General features: G+C 50.3%; 1 protein-coding gene across 1 annotated transcript in view; it reads left to right on the forward strand.

Annotated features, from left to right (window-relative positions):
- The first annotated feature begins 903 nt into the window (after positions 1–903).
- CUNH7orf50 (chromosome unknown C7orf50 homolog) overlaps positions 904–19,993 on the forward strand; it is a 107,530-nt gene continuing 88,440 nt past the window's right edge. The window contains exons 1-2 of the mRNA XM_052754266.1: positions 904–1,033; positions 6,176–6,308. Coding sequence (XP_052610226.1) covers positions 6,177–6,308 — 132 coding nt within the window. The 5' untranslated portion in view covers positions 904–1,033; position 6,176. The remainder of the gene's footprint in view (positions 1,034–6,175; positions 6,309–19,993) is intronic.

The following is a 19,993-nucleotide window of genomic DNA, read 5'->3' on the forward strand; positions in this document are numbered from 1 at the left end:
TTTATTTATTAACATACAAATAACATTTTAATACAAATAAAGTATCACCATAGAGGGGATTGGCAAGGGCTTCAGCTTTGATTATATCACCACCACCCTCTTTTCTTTTGAGACAAGCGTCTCACTATGTAGCCTTGGTTGGCCGGGAACTCATTACGTAGACCAGGCTGGCATCATAGTAATAGAGATCCACTTGCCTCTGCCTCCTGAATGCTGGGATTAAAGGCCAGCTATCCCTGGCCCTTTAGATTACACCTTCACTGTGTGTGTGTGTGTGTGTGTGTGTGTGTGTGTGTGTGTGTGTGTGTGTGTGTGTTTGGAGGTCAGAAGACAACTGGTGGGAGTTGGCTTTCCTTCAGCCATATGGGTCCTGGGCATCAGACTAAGGATATCAAGCTTTACAACAAGCACTTTTACCATCTGAACCATCTCACTGGCCCTATTTTGGTTTTTGGAGAGAGGATATCATGTATCCCAGGTCCATAATTCATTACACAGCCCAGGATGACCCTGAGTTTCTGATCCTCCTGCTTCCCATCTCTTCCGTGCTGGGATTATAGGCATACTTCCCGACAACAGGGTCTCATATAATTTAGTCTGGCTTCGAACTCTCTACGTAGACGAAGATGGCCTTGAACTCCTAATCCTCCTGCTTCAACTTCCCTAGGGCTGGGACTACAGGCGTGCGCCTCCAAGCCTGGTTGTCCTCAGATTTACAAGCTTTACCAATGCTGGAATTCTCAGAGCTGCATTCCACCTGCCCCGCCCAGCATCAGAGGCCTGAATCCCGCCGCACGTGCCCACGCCACCAGGAGTTGCCTCGGCAACTGCCCGCTCCCTCAGCTCCGAAAGATGACGCCAGTATCCTGCGCCGGCCTTGCTCCCTCCCGTGCGGCGGCCATTGGCTGGCTGGAAGACGGACGCGGGTTCCGTCCAATGAACAGCGCCGCTCTTCTGAGGGCGGGGCGGCGCGGAACCTGCAGAGCTGGTGGTGGAGGCGCGTGGCCGAGGCGTGCGAGAGTGGGCGCTGCAGGTGCGTGGTCGGCGGGTGCCAGGGGGTGGTCGGAGCCTCTGGGGAGACGTCGCCCTGGACCCGGCCGTGCATATATGCCCGGCCCTCCACGTGGGTCCCTATAGATCCGTCCAGTCACCCACCTACCTCTTTACCCCTGTGGATGCACCCGTTCGCCTACCCCTCCACCTACTTATCCATCCATCCATCCCTCTACCCACTTACTCCATCTACCCACTCACCCATTCATCCACCTCCTTCATCCCCCCACTCACCATGTATCCATGCACCTAGCAGTTCTTCCATTCATCCATCCTTACAAGTTGGGTGTGGTGGTGTACAGCCGTAATCTCAGCCTCCAGGAGGCTGAGACAGGAGAATTGCTACCAGCTCCTGTCCAACCTTGTCTACTAAATGAGACTCTATTTCAAAAAAGCAAAAAGAGTCTTCGGGTTTCTTTTATGTGTTGGCGTCACTCAAGGCTTTGGGACATAACAGAGGACAGAGTAGGAATCCTAGATGTATGAGGCCGGGTTCTAGACTGGAGAAGATCACGTGTTAGTGGTCTTGGGTACCATGGAGACAACTTCAGGGAGTCTGTTCCCTTCCTTGACCTTGCTGAGGCATAGTCTTTCTGGTTTCTGCTGCCCAGTGTGTGCCCGTCTCTACCTCCCATCTCACCGTAGGCAAGGTGAGATGACAGATGCACACCACTGCATCCAGAGTTTTATGTAGGCCCTAGGAATCGAACTCAGGTCGTCAGGCTTATGCGGCAAGTGCTTTTACCCACTGTGTCTTCTCCCGGCTTCTTGTATTAGTTGCTGCATGAAGCAGCGTCTCTGGTTTCTATTTCCTAAATGAATGGTGAAGTTTGGCATCTTCTCATGTTTTTTAGTGTCTGTTCAAGACCTTTGCCCATTCTAAAATTTGTGTGTGTCTGTGTCTGTATATGTGTATGCATGCATATGTATGTGTGCATGCGTGTATGTGTATGACTGTATAAGCATGTGTGTGTGCATGCCTGCATATGCTTATATGTGCGTTTGTACGCGCGCACGCGCACGTGTGTGTGTGTGTGTGTGTGTGTGTGTGTGTGTGTGCCAGAAGTCAACTTTAGATGGTATTCCCCAGAAGCCTTCCTTGTATTTTCATGACAGGGTCTCTCACTGGCTTGGAACTCACAAGTTAGGCTAGGCTGGGGTGGAACTCAGGTTGTCAGCCTCAGTGGCAAGTGCTTCTACCCACTGAACCATATTGCTGCCCCACCCACCAAATTTCTTTGATTGTGGAGTTTCAAGAGTTCTTAGGCTCTGCACACAGATTTCTCACTGGGCCTGTGATTGGTAGACATGCCCTCCAGGCTTTCAGTTGTCTTTACTTTTTTGCTAGCACTGTTCACTTGTTAGAAACTTAAAATTTGTTTTATTATTTTAATTTTTTAAAATTTTGCTTGTTTATTTATTTATTTATTTATTTATTTATTTATTTATTTATTTATTTATTTATTTATTTATTTATTTATTTATTTATTTATTTATTGTGTGTCTCTGAATATATGTATGTATACCGTGTGTGTAGGATCCCATGGAGCTCAGAGGAGGCATCAGATCTTCTGGAACTAGGGTTGTGAGCCACCACGTGGGTGCTTGGAACTGAACCCAGGTCCTCTTAACTGTCGAATCATCTCCTAGCCCCTTTATATTCTGTTTTTACTCATCTATCTGTCTGTCTGTCTATGTATTTATTCATTTATTTATTGGTTTTTTTGAGATGGGGTTTCTCTGTAGCTTTGGAGCCTGTCTATAGACCAGGCTGGCTTCGAACTCACAGAGATCCACCTGCCTCTGCCTCTCTAGTGCTGGGATCAAAGACATGTGCCACCACCACTGCTGCCGCCGCCCAGCCCCTATATTCTATTTGTTTCTTTGTTTTTTCGAGACAGGGTTTCTGTTTAGTTTTGGTGCCTGTCCTGGATCTTACTCTGTAGCCCAGGCTGGCCTCGAACTCATAGAGATCTCCCTGGCTCTGCCTCCCGAGTGCTGGGATTAAAGGCGTGCGCCACCACCGCCCGGCCCCTGTATTTTATTTTTAATTGTGTGTGTGTGTGTGTGTGTGTGTCCAGAGGTGTTGGATCTGGATCTAGCTAGAGTTACAGGCAATTGTAAGCTGTCTGATATTGGTGCTGGGGACTGAACTTGGGTTTTCTGCAAGAGCTCTTAACCACTGAGCCCTCTCCAACCCAAGGACAGAACTTTGTAGTTATGATGTAGTCCAGTTTGTTCTTCCTTTGGCTATCTAGTTGTTGGTATTTTATCTGAGAAACTGCAGTCTTCTCCAGGGTCATCCCTGGAAATTCTAACAATCTTAGGTCTGGTCCGTTAAAGTGGTGTATGCCTTTAATTCCAACTCTCAGGAGGCATAGGCAGAAGCAGAAGCAGTTGGATCTCTGTGAGTTCAGGGTCAGCCTGGTCTACATTGTGAGACCCTGTTTTAAAAAAAGAAAGGAAGGAAAGTGTATTAGGCTTGGGTTCTTTTGCCTGTGGGGTTTGGTCCATCCTGAGTTAGCTCTGTGTGTGGAGTGAGGCTCATACACACCTTTCCCGTGGCTCTCCAGCTGTTCTCTCGCTCTGCTGAGTAGATTGCTCTTTGAATTGTCTAAGCACCCTTGTTGAAAATCACTTGACCCCCGAACCAAAATCAGATGTTTTCTAGAACAAACACTCAGTGCCTCAATTGCGAGTTGCTCTCTCTTAGAGCCTTGTGGTGGAGAACCATCCTTTTCTTCTTCTTTTTCACAAATAGACTTCGTGATTAACTTTTTAATGCTAACTTCCAGGGTGACCGCAGACCTCGCTTCTCTCCTAAGCGGTGTGTAAATATTTGCTGAACTTTTCTTATTTCTCTAACGAGGTAATTGGCTGGTGTCACCACCCCTATTTTCAATGTCCCTGTGTCAACAGTCTCTCCTTTTACGATTTCTTATTATACTGTTAATTGAAATCTGTAGCCTCTGGCTTCAAATATTCTTTTTTTTTTTTTTTTAAGTGAGGAGGCTTAATTAAAAAGAAAATATAGAGCTTGGAATTTCCTGATTCTGGAATAGTAATATTCTTTCCATGTGCCATAGTCAGTGAGAGCCCCAGTCGGGACAGGGATGCCCTGATGCCCGCCTACCTGGGCTGCAGGTTCACACACATGCTCGAGGCCCTGCCTCACAGTTATATGACTGCAGATTTGTTTTCTGAGGGGTGTTCATGCCTGCTAGATCTCTCCCATTTTCCCCTCTATGCCTGTCCTCTGCCTTTTTCTTCTCTTTCTTTCCTTTTCTATTTTGTGCTAGGGATTGAACCTGGGACCTTTTGTATTAGCCACTGAGTTGAGCTCCAGCCCTATAGTTATCTTTTTTGCTGTTGTTACTGTTCTTGTATGTTCCAGGCCAACCTTGAGTGTCTTATGCTCTTCCTATTTCTGCCTCCTGAGTGCTGGGATTACAGACGTGTCCAGAGAGGCAGGTTCTTTCTGTGTAGTTTAGGCCGTCCTGAAACTTGTGACCTTCCTCCTGTCTCAGCCTCCCAGCTGCGATAACAGACCTGCGCCACCATCCCCGCCTTGCAAGTTGGTTTTATATTCATGTTTTTTTTCCTGCTGTGTGAGGAGATAGACCTTATGATTAGATTTGTCTCAGTGTCTCAAATCTAGCTTCATTCAGTCCTTCAGAATGGCTCGGAGCTCTTCACCAGCTTGGAGGAGAACACCCCAGGCCCCTCAGGGTCTTTCAGCCTCTCCACCCATGGATGTGGCATAATATTGGTCACAGCTTGTGTAGGGGTGTGTCTTAGCCTAGATTTGGAGAAAATGAAACTGTCCCCTAATATGTACTGGTTAAGCAATAGGCAGGTGTCTGAACCTGATGATGGTCAGTGAAGACGGTGGTGTTCTTAATCCTTTTCCTTCTCTCTCTCTCTCCCTCCCTCCCTCCCTCTCTCTCTCCCTCCCTCTCTCTCTCCCTCCCTCTCTCTTCCTTCCTTCCTTTCTTCCTGTTTTTCTTTTTTTGAGATAGGGGTCTATCTACATAGTACTGGCTGTTCTGAACTCCCTATGTAAACCAGGCTAGCCTAGAACTCCCCGAGATCCCCCTGCCTCTGCCTTCCAATTGTGCCTAGCTATTACTCTTAATCTCAAGAGCCAGTGTTGAGTTAGAAATACCACCTCAGGCTCTGTGGTCCAGGCCTGCCATCAGGGTGGAGGCTGTAGGGTCATACGTTCAAGCCCTGCCTGGGCTGGAGAGTGAGCTCAAGAGGCCAGCCTGAGTCCTTTAGTAAAACCCTGTTTCAAAATCAAAGGAAAAAAAAGTTAGCTATCCAGGTGGTGTAATCTGTGGAGTCATATCGGGTTAAAGGGGAACTCCTGGAAGACAGTGGAGTGGCCATGATGAGCCACAGTGGCAAGCATGTGCTTTGACCTTCTTTTAACTTTTATGTGTTTCTTATTTTATATGCGTGTGTGTGTTCATGTGTGTATGCACATGTGTATATACAAGTTGTGTGTTCATGTGTGTATGTGCATGTGAGCATGTGTATTTGCAGGCGATAGGACCATCAGGCATCTTTATCGCTCTCAGTCTTTTTTTTTTTTTTTTTTTTTTTTTTTTTTGGTTTTTCGAGACAGGGTTTCTCTGTGTAGCTTTGTGCCTTTCCTGGAACTCACTTGGTAGCCCAGGCTGGCCTCGAACTCACAGAGATCCGCCTGGCTCTGCCTCCCGAGTGCTGGGATTAAGGGCATGCGCCACCACTGCCCAGCTCTCCATCTTATGTTTGGAGACACAGTCTCTCACTAAGCCTGGAGCTCCCCAGTTCTGTTAGGCTGGCTAGCCAGCAAGCCTGAGGGATCCTTCGCGGTGCTGGCTTTGCAGGTGAACACCGCTAGGCCTGACTTTTTTTTCTCCTTGTGTATTCTGGGGCTCAAGCTTAAGTCCTCAGGGCTGTCCAGGAAGTACTTTCTCAGCAGCCGTGGCCCTGGTTAGCGTGCTTTATTTAAGCCTCCTTTTATGTTATGATGGGGAAGTGTCCCAAGTGTCCCCTCCACTCCATCTAACGGCACAGCACTCTGCAGCACCAGGCCTCTTCCTTCCTGCCGTTGACCGGCCTGTGTCGTCTCTTCCAGGATGGTAAAACATAAGAGAAAAGGTCCCGAAGGGGCAGAGAAGAAGGGCAAAAAGCAAAAGATAACACCAGCAGAAGAGACGCTGCGGACATCTGAGGCCAGGCCAGGCCAGGAGGCGGCGGCCAGCCCCAAGGTAAATGACTCTGGGTGGAGCAGCCACACACGGGCGTGCTTGGTGCTCCCTGGAGCAGTTATGAGACGGGAACTTGGTTGCTGCGTGGGTGCCCGTGTTTACTGTGGACTCTGAGGGACCAGCCTGGCCAGGCGAAAGGTCTGGGAGAGCGGGGCCTCCTGGTTGTACTCCAGGAACGTCTCTCCTTGATGTGTGTGTAGGGTGTGGTCCAGGTACTTATGTCTAAAACCTCAAGTCTAGGCGCCAGGCCATGGCTCAGTGGTAGAGCACTTGCCTAGCATGTGGGAGACCCCGCCTTTTACCCCAGCACCAGAAAACAAACAGAATCCTTCATGTTTTATGAGGAAAAAAATTAATCATGTCTATTTACTCATGTGTAGACTCTTGCACCTCAGGGTGCCTGTCTGGAGGTTGAAAGACAACTTTTGAGGAGTCAGTTCTCTCCTTCCACAGTGTGGGTCCCAAGAGTCGAACTCAGCTTAGCCTTGGTGGTGATTACCTCTACCCGCTGAGCCATCTTACTGGCCCGAGCAGTTGATTTTAATACTCACCGAGAGAGGGTATGAGCCATGCCAAATGTTGTGTGGGTTCGTTTTTCACCCTGTAACATGTATCTGCCATGTGCATGCAGATACATTGAATTGTAATTTTTTTACATTTACTTATGTATTCATGTGTTGCCCCTTCATGGTGCTTGTGTTAAGATCAGAGGACAACTTTGGAATTCAGCTGTCTCCTTCCACCAACATGGGGTTGAACTCAGGTCGTCATTGGCAGCAAGCTCCTTTACCTACTAAGCTATATTGCTGGCCACAGATACATTTAAATTTTAGTATTTCAAATCTTTTTCTTACCTGCAAAGTTCTGGGTATTAAACTCTGTCATTGACAGTAATTTACCTTTAAAATAGGTGCTTACTGCCCTCCAGACTCGCTTTGTCAGTTAACACGAAATAAACGCTGGTCAGACGCACATGGCATGGCGTGGCTGGGCTTCGCGGGACTTTGTTCTCTCGTTATGTAGCTCAGGAAGGCCTCAAATTTGCGATCCCATTGCCTCTGCCTCCTGAGTGCTGGGATTCTAGGTGTCCTGACAAGAAGTTTTCTATTCCACCGTGCTGGGGGTGGAACTCGGGCTTTCCCATGCTAAGCAGCAGCTCAACCGCACAGCCCCACCTCGGACTCCCAACCCTTCCTCCTCCCATAGCCCACACACTTGCAGGGAACCTGATGTTTGTGAGGGACTGGCTGCCTCAGCATTGTGCTTTGTTTCTCTCTCTCTCTCTCTCTCTCTCTCTCTCTCTCTCTCTCTCTCTCTCTCTTTCTCTCTCTTTGTGAAGAAAGCAGGAAGCGATCTGGGCGTGTTTTCTAGTCTTTCTTATGCTACGTCTTGGTCTGATTCAGAGCTGTGAGTTCCCAGGAGAGCTGTAGGCTGGTGTTTGCTTTCCTGGTGGCTACAGGTGTCGGGAGGTGGAGCTCTGGGCTGTTCCATGGGTCTTTGGAGGAGGCCCAGGTGCACTGGCCTGCCTATGGCAGTGACGTTCTGGTGGCCTGGCCAACAGGTTGTCAGCCACATTACTGCTGAAAGGAAATGAGAGTCTAGGGTGTGGTCCTCAGCTGGCAGGCGCTGTGGCCACTGTGACTTAGGACTGTAGCTTGGGGACTAGGTCCTTAGATCTCCTCCTCATGTTTCTGGAAGACAGTCTTGCATACAGAATGAGGCCTTTCTCTGCCTAAGAATGCTGATCTTTGTGGATAAAAACATTTCTTCAGCTCTCATGGGAAATTGTCAGAAGGATGTGTCGGGCATATTTTTTTAAAGATAAAATAGGGAGAGCTGAAGCTAAGCATTCAAGAAGGATGGGCCGCAAGGCCTGCAGCTTGGCAGTCCCATCACCCAGGAACTCATGGAAAAGTACTGTGCTGGTCCAGTTCTGTCCCCCAGCGGCTCCAAATGAACCTCTGGACTCAGGAAAGGAAGAAGCCCCTGTCCCTACTTGGGCCACTCCATTCTCCTCCCAGAAGTGTCCATGTGGGGAGCTCCCAGGGCCTGCACAGCCACTTCCCACAGCTCAGTGCTCTGTGCCTGAGCCAGAACCGCCCAAGTGTCCCCAAGTGCTGGGAACTTCATTGCCCCTTGGGGAGCGGTTTCCATGGAGCTCAAGTTCCACTTGGGGCTCTGGGCCCTGTGGAGCTGCTGCCTGCTTGGGCCATGGCCCACTGGGTCCTGGTGCCGAGACTTGGAGTGTGTGGGCACCTTGCCCCAGCCCCTGCTTGCGACCTGCCCTGACCCTGAGGCCCTGTAGAAGTGGCAGGGTGTGTGTGTATGTGTGTGTGTGTGATGCCTCTGCCTAGGGATAGAGTTCAAACACCCTCCTGGGCATCTCAGGATGCGTTCCTACTGCTTCTTGAGTGCTGGTTTGAGGAGGACTCTGGTCCTGTTGCCTCCCTCTTCCTGGATTCCCACAGGCAGCAGACTTGTGGGCCTTGGTGGGAGCTGGAGTTCACAGCAATTCCCTACACTTAACGATGCCCTCGACCGCAGGCGTCTTGTCCTTGTCTGCTGTGGGAAGTGCTTCCTGGAGCCTAAACCCCAGTCTCTGCCTTAGTCCTTCCCGACAGACTTCTTACAGCGGAGAGCTGCAGATGAAGCTGTGGGTAGCACTTGTACTCGGGAGGGCTTGGCTGGATCCCAGGTTGGGCCACACCAACCTGCCTGGCAGCCATTTGAGCCGGGACAAGCCAGGAGGTGGCTGTGTCTTGGAAGATGCCACCTTCCCTCCCTGCCATCACACTGTGAACACCGGTGAAGGCTCGTGGCGGTAGCTCGGATGTGGAGACCAGACTGTCCCCCACCAGGACTGGTCAGGCTCGATGCATAGTGACCAGTCACTGGAGAAAAGAACAGAGCCTACTTTACCATTTATTTGTTTGCTTGTTTATCTATCTCTCTGTTTATTGATTTTTGAGAGTATGCTGCAGCGAGGGCAGGGGAGATGGTAAAGTATTTGCTGTGCAGGCATGCGCGTTTACCATCTGGGGAGTCTTGGCTGAGTTTGCTTACCCTGCCCATCAAAGACTTAAAGTCGGGAAAAGCCTTAGACACAGCAGTGAGCACAGGTAGTGAACTTCGTTACAGGTGATGGAGACGGAACTCAGGTGCACACACACCACACAGAATGTGTGTACAGCTGACCAGCCAGTGGCAGCCGGGTCTCCGGGGCACCTGTCTTCTTATCCATGGTGGGCCTGCCAGGTAGGGCTCAGGCTGTGTGGAAGCCACCAGAGCTGCTGGCTTTGTCGCTGGGCTGTGGCCCTTTAGAAAGTCATGTGCATCATGTGGGCACGCAGCCTGTGGTTGCTTAGGAAGCCATCCAGAAGGACTTGGGAACTTTATGGCCTGGAAACTGCCCAAACCCTTCATGGCCATGGTAAGACAGTGGCTGTCCGGTCTGGGTTCTGTGGCTGGACACTCAGCTGTGGGGTGAGTGGTGCTAGCCTTCATAACAGTGCCTGGGAGCCACACCACTTGTCTTAGGGGAGTGACTAGACAGTGGCCAGGAGCCGAATCGCATTGCTAGCCTTTGGACTAATGTGACTTAGAGTCTGAGTCATCCTCACTCCCCACACCAGACTGCGAGGGTTCCTCGGGCCGTTTGCTGTGGGAGGTCTTGTCTCCCTGCTCCGCTCCCTGGCCGCACCGTCCTCTGTAGGTGTTCTGTCCTCAGTGGCTCGGGCGCCTGCTCTGCAGGGTCGGTCTGCACGTTTGTTTACACATGCACCAGGTTGGATCTTTGACCCATTCCTAGCTGGGGTCTGGGGAACATGCTGTGGGCGTCACCGTGAGTCTCCCTGCACTTCATCTCCAGGAGATCCCAGCACTAGGCTTGTTGCGTCATGTTGTGGGAACCCATGAGAGAGTAACAGTGCCACAGTGTGCCCAGCAGGGGGAGTGGGTCTCTGAGTGGCAGCCCCTCCTGTGGGTATGCCCTTATCTTACTACCTGACTGTTTATTTTGTTGTTGATTCCGACAGTCTCTTGTGTTAGCCTCCCAGTTGCTGGGATTACAGGCTCGAGCCATCTTGGTTGGCTATGAATGTGGCTGTTGATGCTCAGTTGAGAAGCACAGGTCTATTTAAAGGACACGGTTTGGCTTGGGTTACAGAATACTTGCTTAGTGTACACAAAGCCCTGGGTTCCATCCCCATCATGGCATAAACCAACGGTGGTGCAAGCCTGTAATCCTAGCAGCACTCAGGAGGTAGAGGCAGGGGAATCAGAAAATCAAGGCTATCCTTGGCTATATAGCAAGCTAGAGGCCACCCTGGATTACATGAGACCCCATCTCAAGGGAGAGTCTGTCTCCATGAGTGAGCCCCCTGATAATCCAGTTAGAGTTATAGTCCAAGTGATTATCCATAAACACATGTGAGCAACACTAAGTGGACTGACCCAGCAGGATGTATTTATGTATACATATATGTGTATCTGTGTGGCAGTCATAAAGAAAAAGGTCATGAGGTTGGGGGGGGGGAACCTGGAGTCAGGAATGCATTGAGTGGATGTAAGTATAATTCTGAGAAAATAATAACAAATGGTAAAAATAAAAGCAAATAAAAACCAAGCTATAAGAACATAGGTTTGAGCCGGGCGGTGGTGGCGCACGCCTTTAATCCCAGCACTCGGGAGGCAGAGGCAGGAGGATCTCTGTGAGTTCGAGGCTAGCCTGGTCTACAGAGTGAGTTCCAAGAAAGCTACACAGAGAAACCCTGTCTTGAAAAAAAAACAAAAAACAAAACAAAACAAACAAACAAAAGAATATAGGTTTGCACGAGTACACATACACACACACACGTGTACACACACACACACACACACACACACACACACACACACACACACACACTCATACAAAAACCAACCCCAAAATAGAAAATTCCAAAGAAGGGAAAAAAAAAACAAAAACCAAGAAATCCAAAACTGTTAACAGCAACAACAAAAAAGTGTGCATTTTCTCCTTGTGATTTAGTTAGCATTTTGTGAGCATCTTCACATTTATTGTCCATTCATAAATTATCTGTGGCTAAGTGTCTGTTCAGCTTTTTGTTTATTTACTGTTTTTTGTTTTGTTTTGTTTTTGGTTGTTTTTTTTTTTTCTTTTTTGGTTTTTAGTTTTTCGAGACAGGGTTTCTCTGTGTAGTTTTGGTGCCTGTCCTGGATCTCACTCTGTAGCCCGGGCTGGCTCTGCCTCCAGAGTGCTGGGATTAAAGGCATGCACCATAACAACTGACCAGTTATTATTATCTTATTTTATTTTATTTGTATAGTACTGGGGATTGAACTCTAGTGCATGCTAGAAAAGTACTCTATAGTGAGCCACACCCCAGCCCCTCACTGGGGGATTCTAGGCAGGTGCTCTACCACTGAGCCACACCCCAGCCTCTCACTGGGGGATTCTAGGCAGGTGCTCTACCACTGAGCCATAGCCCCAGCCCCTCACAGGGGGATTCTAGGCAGGTGCTCTACCACTGAGCCACACCCCAGCCCCTCACTGGGGGATTCTAGGCAGGGGCTCTACCATGTACCTGCTCTAACCACCATAGCGGACTGGTGGCTGCATCTGGCCAGGGGCTGTGGTTCATGTTTCTGAGGTCCCAGGTGTGGAGCCCTCTAAAGCCAGGTATCTTCCTTGCCCATGCCTGTACCCTCCAGCCTGCACCCAACTCTGCTATGACAGAGCGCTAGTCCTGGCCCTATGGGATCCTTGGATCCTTCATTGTGGACAGCCCAGTGTTTGCACTTGGAGAAAGGATGGCCCAGCCTGTGTGTGTGGCCAAGTAGAAATATGGCTACATCTCTCCCAGCTTGACAGGACTGACTGCGACCTTGGAGTGGGAAGGAATGACGGCTGTGTGTCACTGCTGTGGTGAAGGTTGCCATGGACACTGCTCTGCAGAGGGCTCCCTGGAGGGTCTGAGTGGGGCTGCGAACAGTGTCACAGCCACTTGGATGGGACTGAACACCAAGAGGGTGGTTTGTTTAGAGTCTGTGTACTCCTGTGGTCAGACACACCTCCCTAGCCCACAGGAGACAGCTGCCATCCAGGGCCTGTGTATCATCAGTCTCCTGGCCTCCCTCGAGTGTCTCCCAGGGAGGCTGCCAACTGATCTCCTGGTGGCAGCTCCTGGGTTAAGTGAGTACAAACCAAGATAAAGGAATCTTGCTTGGAAACCCAGAGGAGCTTGGCACACTGTTGGAGTTCTGGTGGAGGCCAAGGACAGGGACGTGTGCTGGCGTGTCATAGACTGATGATGTCTGGGACATGCAAGGGAAGATCTGGCCTCAGGAAGCTGGTGTCTGTGCAACCCGTCTACCATTGCCTTCACACCGTGGAGCTGGCCCAACCCAGGATGACTTGGGTCGTTGCCCGTGGGCAGAAGTGACTGTTGAAAAACTGTGTAACTCCTGTGTTGGGACCCAGCATGCCATTCTGGCAGTGACATGGGGGCAGGGAGGGTGGTGCCATCAGGATCTTGCCCTCTTTTTCCCAAAAAAGAGATTCCCCCCTTCCCCCCAGATACTGGCAGACACTGGCAGATTCTTAGGAAGTTGCAAAACTGCATAGAAGGCAGTCCCAAGTACCCTTCACCCAGTTTCCTGCAGAGACAGCTGGTGCCCTTTGTCGCGGTCCACAGTGATGAAGCCTGAGCAACTGACTGGGCAACCTGCAGAGTTTGCTTGGGCTTCGGGAGTTTGGTGTGCCTCACGTGTTTCTGTGAGCGTGTTCCCGTGTGATCTTAGTGCACATGCTGACACCCATAACCACTAGTCAAGATACAGCTAATCCTCACAGCCCTCACCCGCCTGCAGAGCCAAGGGCTTCTGGGATCCTTGCTTTTGTGACTAAAACTGACATAAGTGTCTGTGATCACAGGCTTTTGTTTCTATGGGTTAGTGCCAGGGTGTAGTTGCTAGGTAGTACGGCGCAAATGTATTTAGTTTTTAGGGGAGCACTATTCTTCCCAGTGGCTATGTGATCCCCCGCAAACCCATGAACGAGTAAGGTGGATTTCTCTGTGCCTGCAACATCCCCCTTTTCTATTTTAACTATTTGGATCATGGAGTTCATTTTTTTTTTTTTTTTTTTAAAGATGGGGACTTGCTGGCCTAGTACTCTAGTACTCACAATTCTCCCCTCCCTGCCTCTGGAGTGTTGGGGTCCAAGGCGTGTACCCCCAGGCCTGGTTTATGCAGTGCAGGCAAGGGCACCTGGGACCTTGAGCATACTAGGCAGCCAGTTCACCAACCAGGCCACATCCCCAGCCCTGTGTTAACGTTTGATGAGACAGGTCTCATCTGCCTGTGTGTCACCTTTATCTCTTTCTCCTGGAGCTTTTTGAGGTGGTCACCCCACTAGTCCCACTCAGAGCGAGTAGGCAGGCACTTCTCTGGCCTCTGCCTAAGCTTAAGTACCTCTCTGTCTTTTTCCCCAGCCCGGGGGCAGGTCTGCGGAGGAGCTGGTGGCCAGCCAGCTGTCCTCACTGCCATGGAAACCTGACATTTCTCACTCCCGCTCCAGAGAAAACAGGACCCACTCCCCATCCCCAGGCCAGCTGTGTTCCCAAAGTGTCTGCTGCTCCAGTGTCTGCCCGGTCAGCCAGGGTGATGTTTGTGTGCTGGGCTTCCTCATGCCTGACAGAGAATAACTCAGGGAACATAATTGGAAAATGTTTGTTGTTTTTCCTGATTTGCACACGATCGATGTAAAAAAAATTAGCAAATACAGAAAAATGCACAGGAAAAACCATGAGCAGTTCTGTCTCCCCAGGGTGCTGAAGTTTTAGAGGTCCTCAGGGTGTCTCCCTATGCTGAAGTTCTGGAGTGTGCATTGCTTTGGCGCCTTCACCACGGTGCTGGAGATCTTGAACCACACACCAGCCTGGGCACTGTATGCATGCATATATTTGTATTCCTGCTTTCCAGTGACAGGGGATTCCATTTCCACTTCACTTTTCTCCCTCCTTCCATCCAGCCTTCTCTCTATTTTATTATTATTATTACTATTATTATTATTATTACTATTACTATTTTGTTTGTTTGGTTTTTGAGACGGGTTCTCACTATGTAGCTCTGGCTGGGTTGGATCGCCACGTGTAGATCAGGCTGGCCTGGAACTCAGAGATCCACCTGGCTTTGCCTCCTGAGTGCTGGGATCAGAGGCATGCGTACTCCACCACACCTGGCTTTATTTTCTCTTTTAGTCGTCTGTGAGTATGCGCTCATGTCTGTGCACACAAATGCATGTGCATTTGAAGTCCAGAGGTCGATATCGCTGTCTTCCTCAATCACACTTCATCTTGGGTTTTGAGACAGGATCCCTCACTGAACCCGGAGCTCACTAAACTAGCTGGCTGGCAAATCCTAGGGCTCCTCCAGTCCCCACCTCTCCACTGCTGGACTGTAGATCCATGCACAGCCGCACATGGCTTTTGTTTTTTTAACATAAGTGCTTGGGATCCAAACTCCGGTCCTCGTTCTTGTACCACAGGCGGTTTGCCAGCTGAGCTGTCTTCCCCGCCCCCTTCCTCTCAGGTTTTCAGATGGGGTTTTATTCTGTAGCTCTGGCTGGCCTAGAATTTGTGATCCTCCTGTCTCAGTCTCCTGAGTGAAGGGATGACGGGTATGTATACCTCTACTGCCAGTCTTGTCTTTGGGGTGTGAATTACAGGATCCAGGTATGCTCTGGCTACAGCCCAGCCCCCTGCACCCTTGTAGGGCACTCAGTAAACTATTATTTATTAAAAATATGAATAACCAGGTGGTGGTGGCGCACGTCTTTAATCCCAGCACTCAGGAGGCAGAGGCAGGCGGATCTCTGTGAGTTCGAGGCCAGCCTGGGCTACAGAGTGAGATCCAGGAAAGGCGAAAAGCTACACAGAGAAACCCTGTCTCAAAACAACAACAACAACAACAACAACAACAAAATGAATATATGAATTGCAGAATCCTAGCTTCTTTCTGGCCCAGAGATATTCAAGACTGGGAGTAGAAAGTCACTCACATAGAATTGGGATCCCAGGGCTCTATCAGGTTTTGGTACTGGGCCCAAATCTGTCCCACTTCCACTATGAGGGAAGGCAGGCCCAGTTGAGAAGTTTTGTGTGGGCCAGTGGAATTCACGGAAGCCCACAGCAGAGAGACATATTCCACAGCAGGGAGGGAACCGTCCTGAAGGCAGCAGGTGAGACAGATGACAGTCTACAGTAGCCTGGTCACAGGACATCCAGGTGACTTGAAATTGGACAGCCCACCACACCGGAGGGGAAGAGGGAAGGCTGACGTAGAATCAAATAGAAATCTGGAAGTGAAATACAATTATGGAGTCAGAAACGAGCAGAGTGAGAATCAAAGACAAGACACAGCTGGAGAGAGCATGGGACTGTGGAGTGCAGAGGAGAGGTGTGTAGAAGCAGCGGAGAGGAAAGGTGGAATAAGAGGGTAACCTACCCGGCCGGGCAGGGCAGGGCGGAAGGGGTGCAGTGATTTCAAGGCAAAAATGTGAGGTTTGAGAAATTTGTGAAAGACAGTGACAGATATCCAGACTAACGGAGTACGTTCACACTCTCACACCGAACGAAGCAGCAGGATGTCGGAAGGATGAGTGGGGCGGGAGAGATGGCGTGGCCAGTGCCGTGAGGATGAGTGGGGCGGGAGAGATGGCGTGGCCAGTGCCATGCTTGCTGCACAAACCATGAGGGGTTGAGTCCCGACCCCCAGAACAGAGGTACAAAGCTGGGCATGTGGGGCAGGTGAGAGGGGTCAGCAGGTACAGGCCCTTGCCCTGCTAGTCTGGCAACCCGAGTTTGATCTCAGATCTCAGTAAAGACGGAAGGAGAGAGCTAACTCAACAGAATTGTCTTCTGATGGCTATGCACTCTCTGTGGCGTACATACCTCCCTCCCACACACATAAAATAAGAAAGTTTATCCCAGAAGTTCCAGGCAGGGGAGCCTGGCCAGCCAGGAACCGAGGGTGTCCTGTGGGTCCCTGGCCCCGTCACTGTCCTGCTCTGGTGCCGGAGCCCTGGCCTCTAGGAGAAAAGTGTGTGTGTGGGGGGGGAGGGTCCAGCTTTCTAAGGAAGCAGGTGCTGGTGAGAAAAGGCTGCACTCTGCCCACAGGGCAGGTGTGGGGATGCTCTCGACTCATGGAGTCTCAGCAGATAGAGGGAAAGTGTGTAAGGTAAGGTTGTGGTTCTGATTGGACAGGCTGTGTGCATTGGGGAAAGGGACCGATCCGGCGATGAGGATAGTTCCTAGAAGTTTTGGGTCTCCAGGAGTTGGGGACTAATGAAGCGCTTTTTCTATGTCCTGAAGACAGACAAAAAAAAGAAGAAAAATAAAATTGCTGTGTCTTTCCACCCAGGAATTTCACAGATGATTCCGTGGTGGAAAGAGAATGATGTCAGAGGCCTTGGCATGGAGTGGAGCTTGCTCCTTTACTGGGCAGTGCCCTGCCCTGGGCTGATTCCTGGGGTGCTGCAGTTTGCTCTTGAGAGGATTAGATCCTCCCCTGTTCAGGGCCGATGAGGTCTGGGGAAGAAAGCCCAGCTGACTATCTTGTCTGGGTGTTTGGGGGAGAGATTACTCGCTCTTTTCTGTGTTAGCGTGTGTGTGCGTGTGTGTGTGTGTGTGTGTGTGTGTGTGTGTGTGTGTGTGCGCGCACTTGAACGTGTGGGTGCGGGTGTGTGTGTGTGTGTGTGTGTGTGTGTGTGTGTGTGTGTGCGCGCACTTGAACGTGTGGGTGCGGGTGTGCTGATGCCATGGGGCACATGTGGAGGTCAGAGGACAACCTTGGTCGTTGGCCCTAACTTTCCACTTTTTTGAAACAGGTTTTCTTGTTCACTGTTATGAACAAACCAGACTAGCTGGCCTGTAAGCTTCTGGGGGAATCCACCGTCTCCGCTCCTGTCTCACTGCGGAGTGCAGGGGTTACAGATGTGGGCTGCTGTGTCTGCCTTCTTGCCTGTGCTCTGAGGATCCAGACTCAGGTCCTTACACTTGCACAGCAAGAGCTTTACCTGATGAGCCTGTTTTCCGTTTTGTTTTTGAGACAGTCTCAGGAGCCAAGGCTGACCTTGAACTCCCGACCCTTCTTCTCCCTCCTCTTCCCAGAACCCCTGCTGAATGCCTGGGTTTTGTTGGGTTGGTTAGGGGGCCTCTGGGAGCTCTTTCCAGTGGACTGTCAGGTTTCCCTCATCCAGTTTCTGCTGGGCCGGGCACAGAACCGGGGCCTGGTGATGCTCATCAAGCACTCTACCAACTGAGCCCAGTTCCAACCCGGCAACAGTCTTAATATTTCAAAACAAAGCTTCCTCTCCTCCCCCTCTTTTAAAAATAAGACGAATCCATTGTGAAAATACCAAAAACATGGAAAAGTTTGGCAAGAAAAATGTTTGCATGTTCTGTCGTTTTTGTCCTTTTCTCCTCAGCGTTTTCAAGGCGTGGCTGGCCGGGGGCTTCACACTGAGCTCTGCCACAGTGACCGTCTGTGATCAGAGCTCAGCTGGTCACGCTTTTAGAACCGGGTTGTTGGTGTTGTTTTTAATTTTTTAAAGATTTTTTTTAATGTGTTGGGGTTTGCCTGCAGGTATTCACCAAGTACGCGTGGTGCCTGCAGATGCCAGGAGAAGGCATGGGATGCCCTGGAACTGGGGTGGGTGCCATGTGGGTGCTGGTACTTGAACCTGGGTCCTCTGTAACCAGTGCTCTTGACCACGGAGCCATCCCTCCAGCCCTTGAACTCTGTTGCCATTTTTGAGACTTGAGTGTGTGTGTTAGTAACTGACCTCAGTTTGCTCACGAAATTCCTGACAGAAGCAACTTCAAGGAGTAAGGGTGCGTTGGAGTTCAAGGGTGCAGTCCATCATGCTGGGTGAGGCATGGCGGCAGGAGCGTGAGACTGCCGGTTACATCAGATACACAGAAAACAGAGAGGTGGGGACTGGTGCCCAGTTCGCATTTTCTTTTTCTTTCTTTTTTTTAAAAAAAATAATTTATTAGCCGGGCGGTGGTGGCGCACGCCTTTAATCCCAGCACTCGGGAGGCAGAGGCAGGCGGATCTTTGTGAGTTCGAGGCCAGCCTGGTCTCCAAAGCGAGTTCCAGGAAAGGCGCAAAGCTACACAGAGAAACCCTGTCTCGAAAAAAAAAAAAAAAAAAAAAAAAAAAAAATAATTTATTTAATTTTACTTTATGTGCATTGGTGTGAAGGTGTCAGAGCCCCTGGAACTGGAGTTACAGACAGTTGTGAGCTGCCATGTGGGTGCTAGGAATTGAACCCGGGTCCTCTGGAAGAGCAGCCGGTGCTCTCCAGCCCCACATTTCTTTATTCAGTCCAGGACCACAGCCCATGGGGCGGCACTGCCCACACTGTGTCTACCTTCCTCGAGTCACCTTCTCTAGAAACTTCTCTTCAGTCATAGCCGGACGCTGTTTCCTAGGTGACTCTGCATGCTGTCAAGTTGACAAGGTTAACTGTCACAGCACAGAGGGCTGAGGTGACATCAAGACACTTGAGCCAGCAGCCCTGTTCTGGGGCATCACATCCTGGTTCTGAGGCAGTCCCGGTGGCCTTGGCCAGTGGCTTTGGCTTTCACGTAGGGGAACCTGTCCGTAGCTTGATGGCAGTCTGGATTTCAGAGGCCTGCTTTTCCTCTTGGCTCTGGGTGGCTGTGCCGTGGAATTACTGTCTTAGAGGCCTGTTGGACGCTTGGTGTTTGTTTGTTTCTGCTTTTCTGTGGTGTCACACCCCGTCCCTACAGTTCAGTTTGCAGGGTGCCCCGACTCCATTCGTGATAAGTCATATTCCTTTCCCAGTTCTGCTCCGTGCTGTGACGGGCTTCCTGTGCCACAGCTGGCTAGTGCTTTTCTTCCATAGATTGCACATGTTAATAGAATAGAAAGTCTCCTGTGTAGGGTGGTCCTGCTGGGTGGTTTCGGCTTCTTGATGGCTCTGAGGCCTCCCAGGTCAGGGCCAAAACCAGGGGTAGCTGAACCTAGGTCTGTGGGGAAGCCCTGAAGCTCAGAGGCAGTGCTGGGCATTACCATTCGTCACACAGGGTGCTCCAGGAAGCTCTCATGTTTGGAGACTCAAATACCAGGATGAGGGGCACAGGCTTGCATGTTTGTACAGTCATTTCAGAATTATTCTTGTAACGGCATGGAAAGATTTCCCAGGGTGGAGCGTCCACAGCTGGGAAAACAGTTGTGGCTTTGAAGACATTTTCCCAGGAACTGAGCGCGCATCTCCCGCTGTTCAGAGCACGGACCGACTGACTGCGTCTGGCTTTGCCTGCTTAGCTCCAGGAATGGCTAATGGCAAGCAAGCTCCATGGGTGTCCTGTCGGGAACTCTTAGCAGCCTGATGAGGGCTGCTTTTCAATGCCTAGTTGCCATCAGAGTGACAGGTGCTAGTCTGAGTGTGACTGGGCATCAGGATCACGTGAGAGATACCTGAGTAGTGAGGAAGGCTTCTTGAGGCCACTGACCTCCATGGTGGATGAGCTTTCTTTCCGTGTTCCCGGTGACAGGTGTTGTATTAGTAACTTGTCTTGCTGTGATGAAATACCCCATAAAAGCCACGTCACGGGGAGGGTGTATTTTGGCTCATGGTCTGAGTGTAGTCCATC

Source organism: Peromyscus californicus, unplaced genomic scaffold (assembly GCF_007827085.1).
Source record: "Peromyscus californicus insignis strain IS unplaced genomic scaffold, ASM782708v3 Scaffold_2__1_contigs__length_46816999, whole genome shotgun sequence".
Lineage (NCBI taxonomy): Eukaryota > Metazoa > Chordata > Mammalia > Rodentia > Cricetidae > Peromyscus > Peromyscus californicus.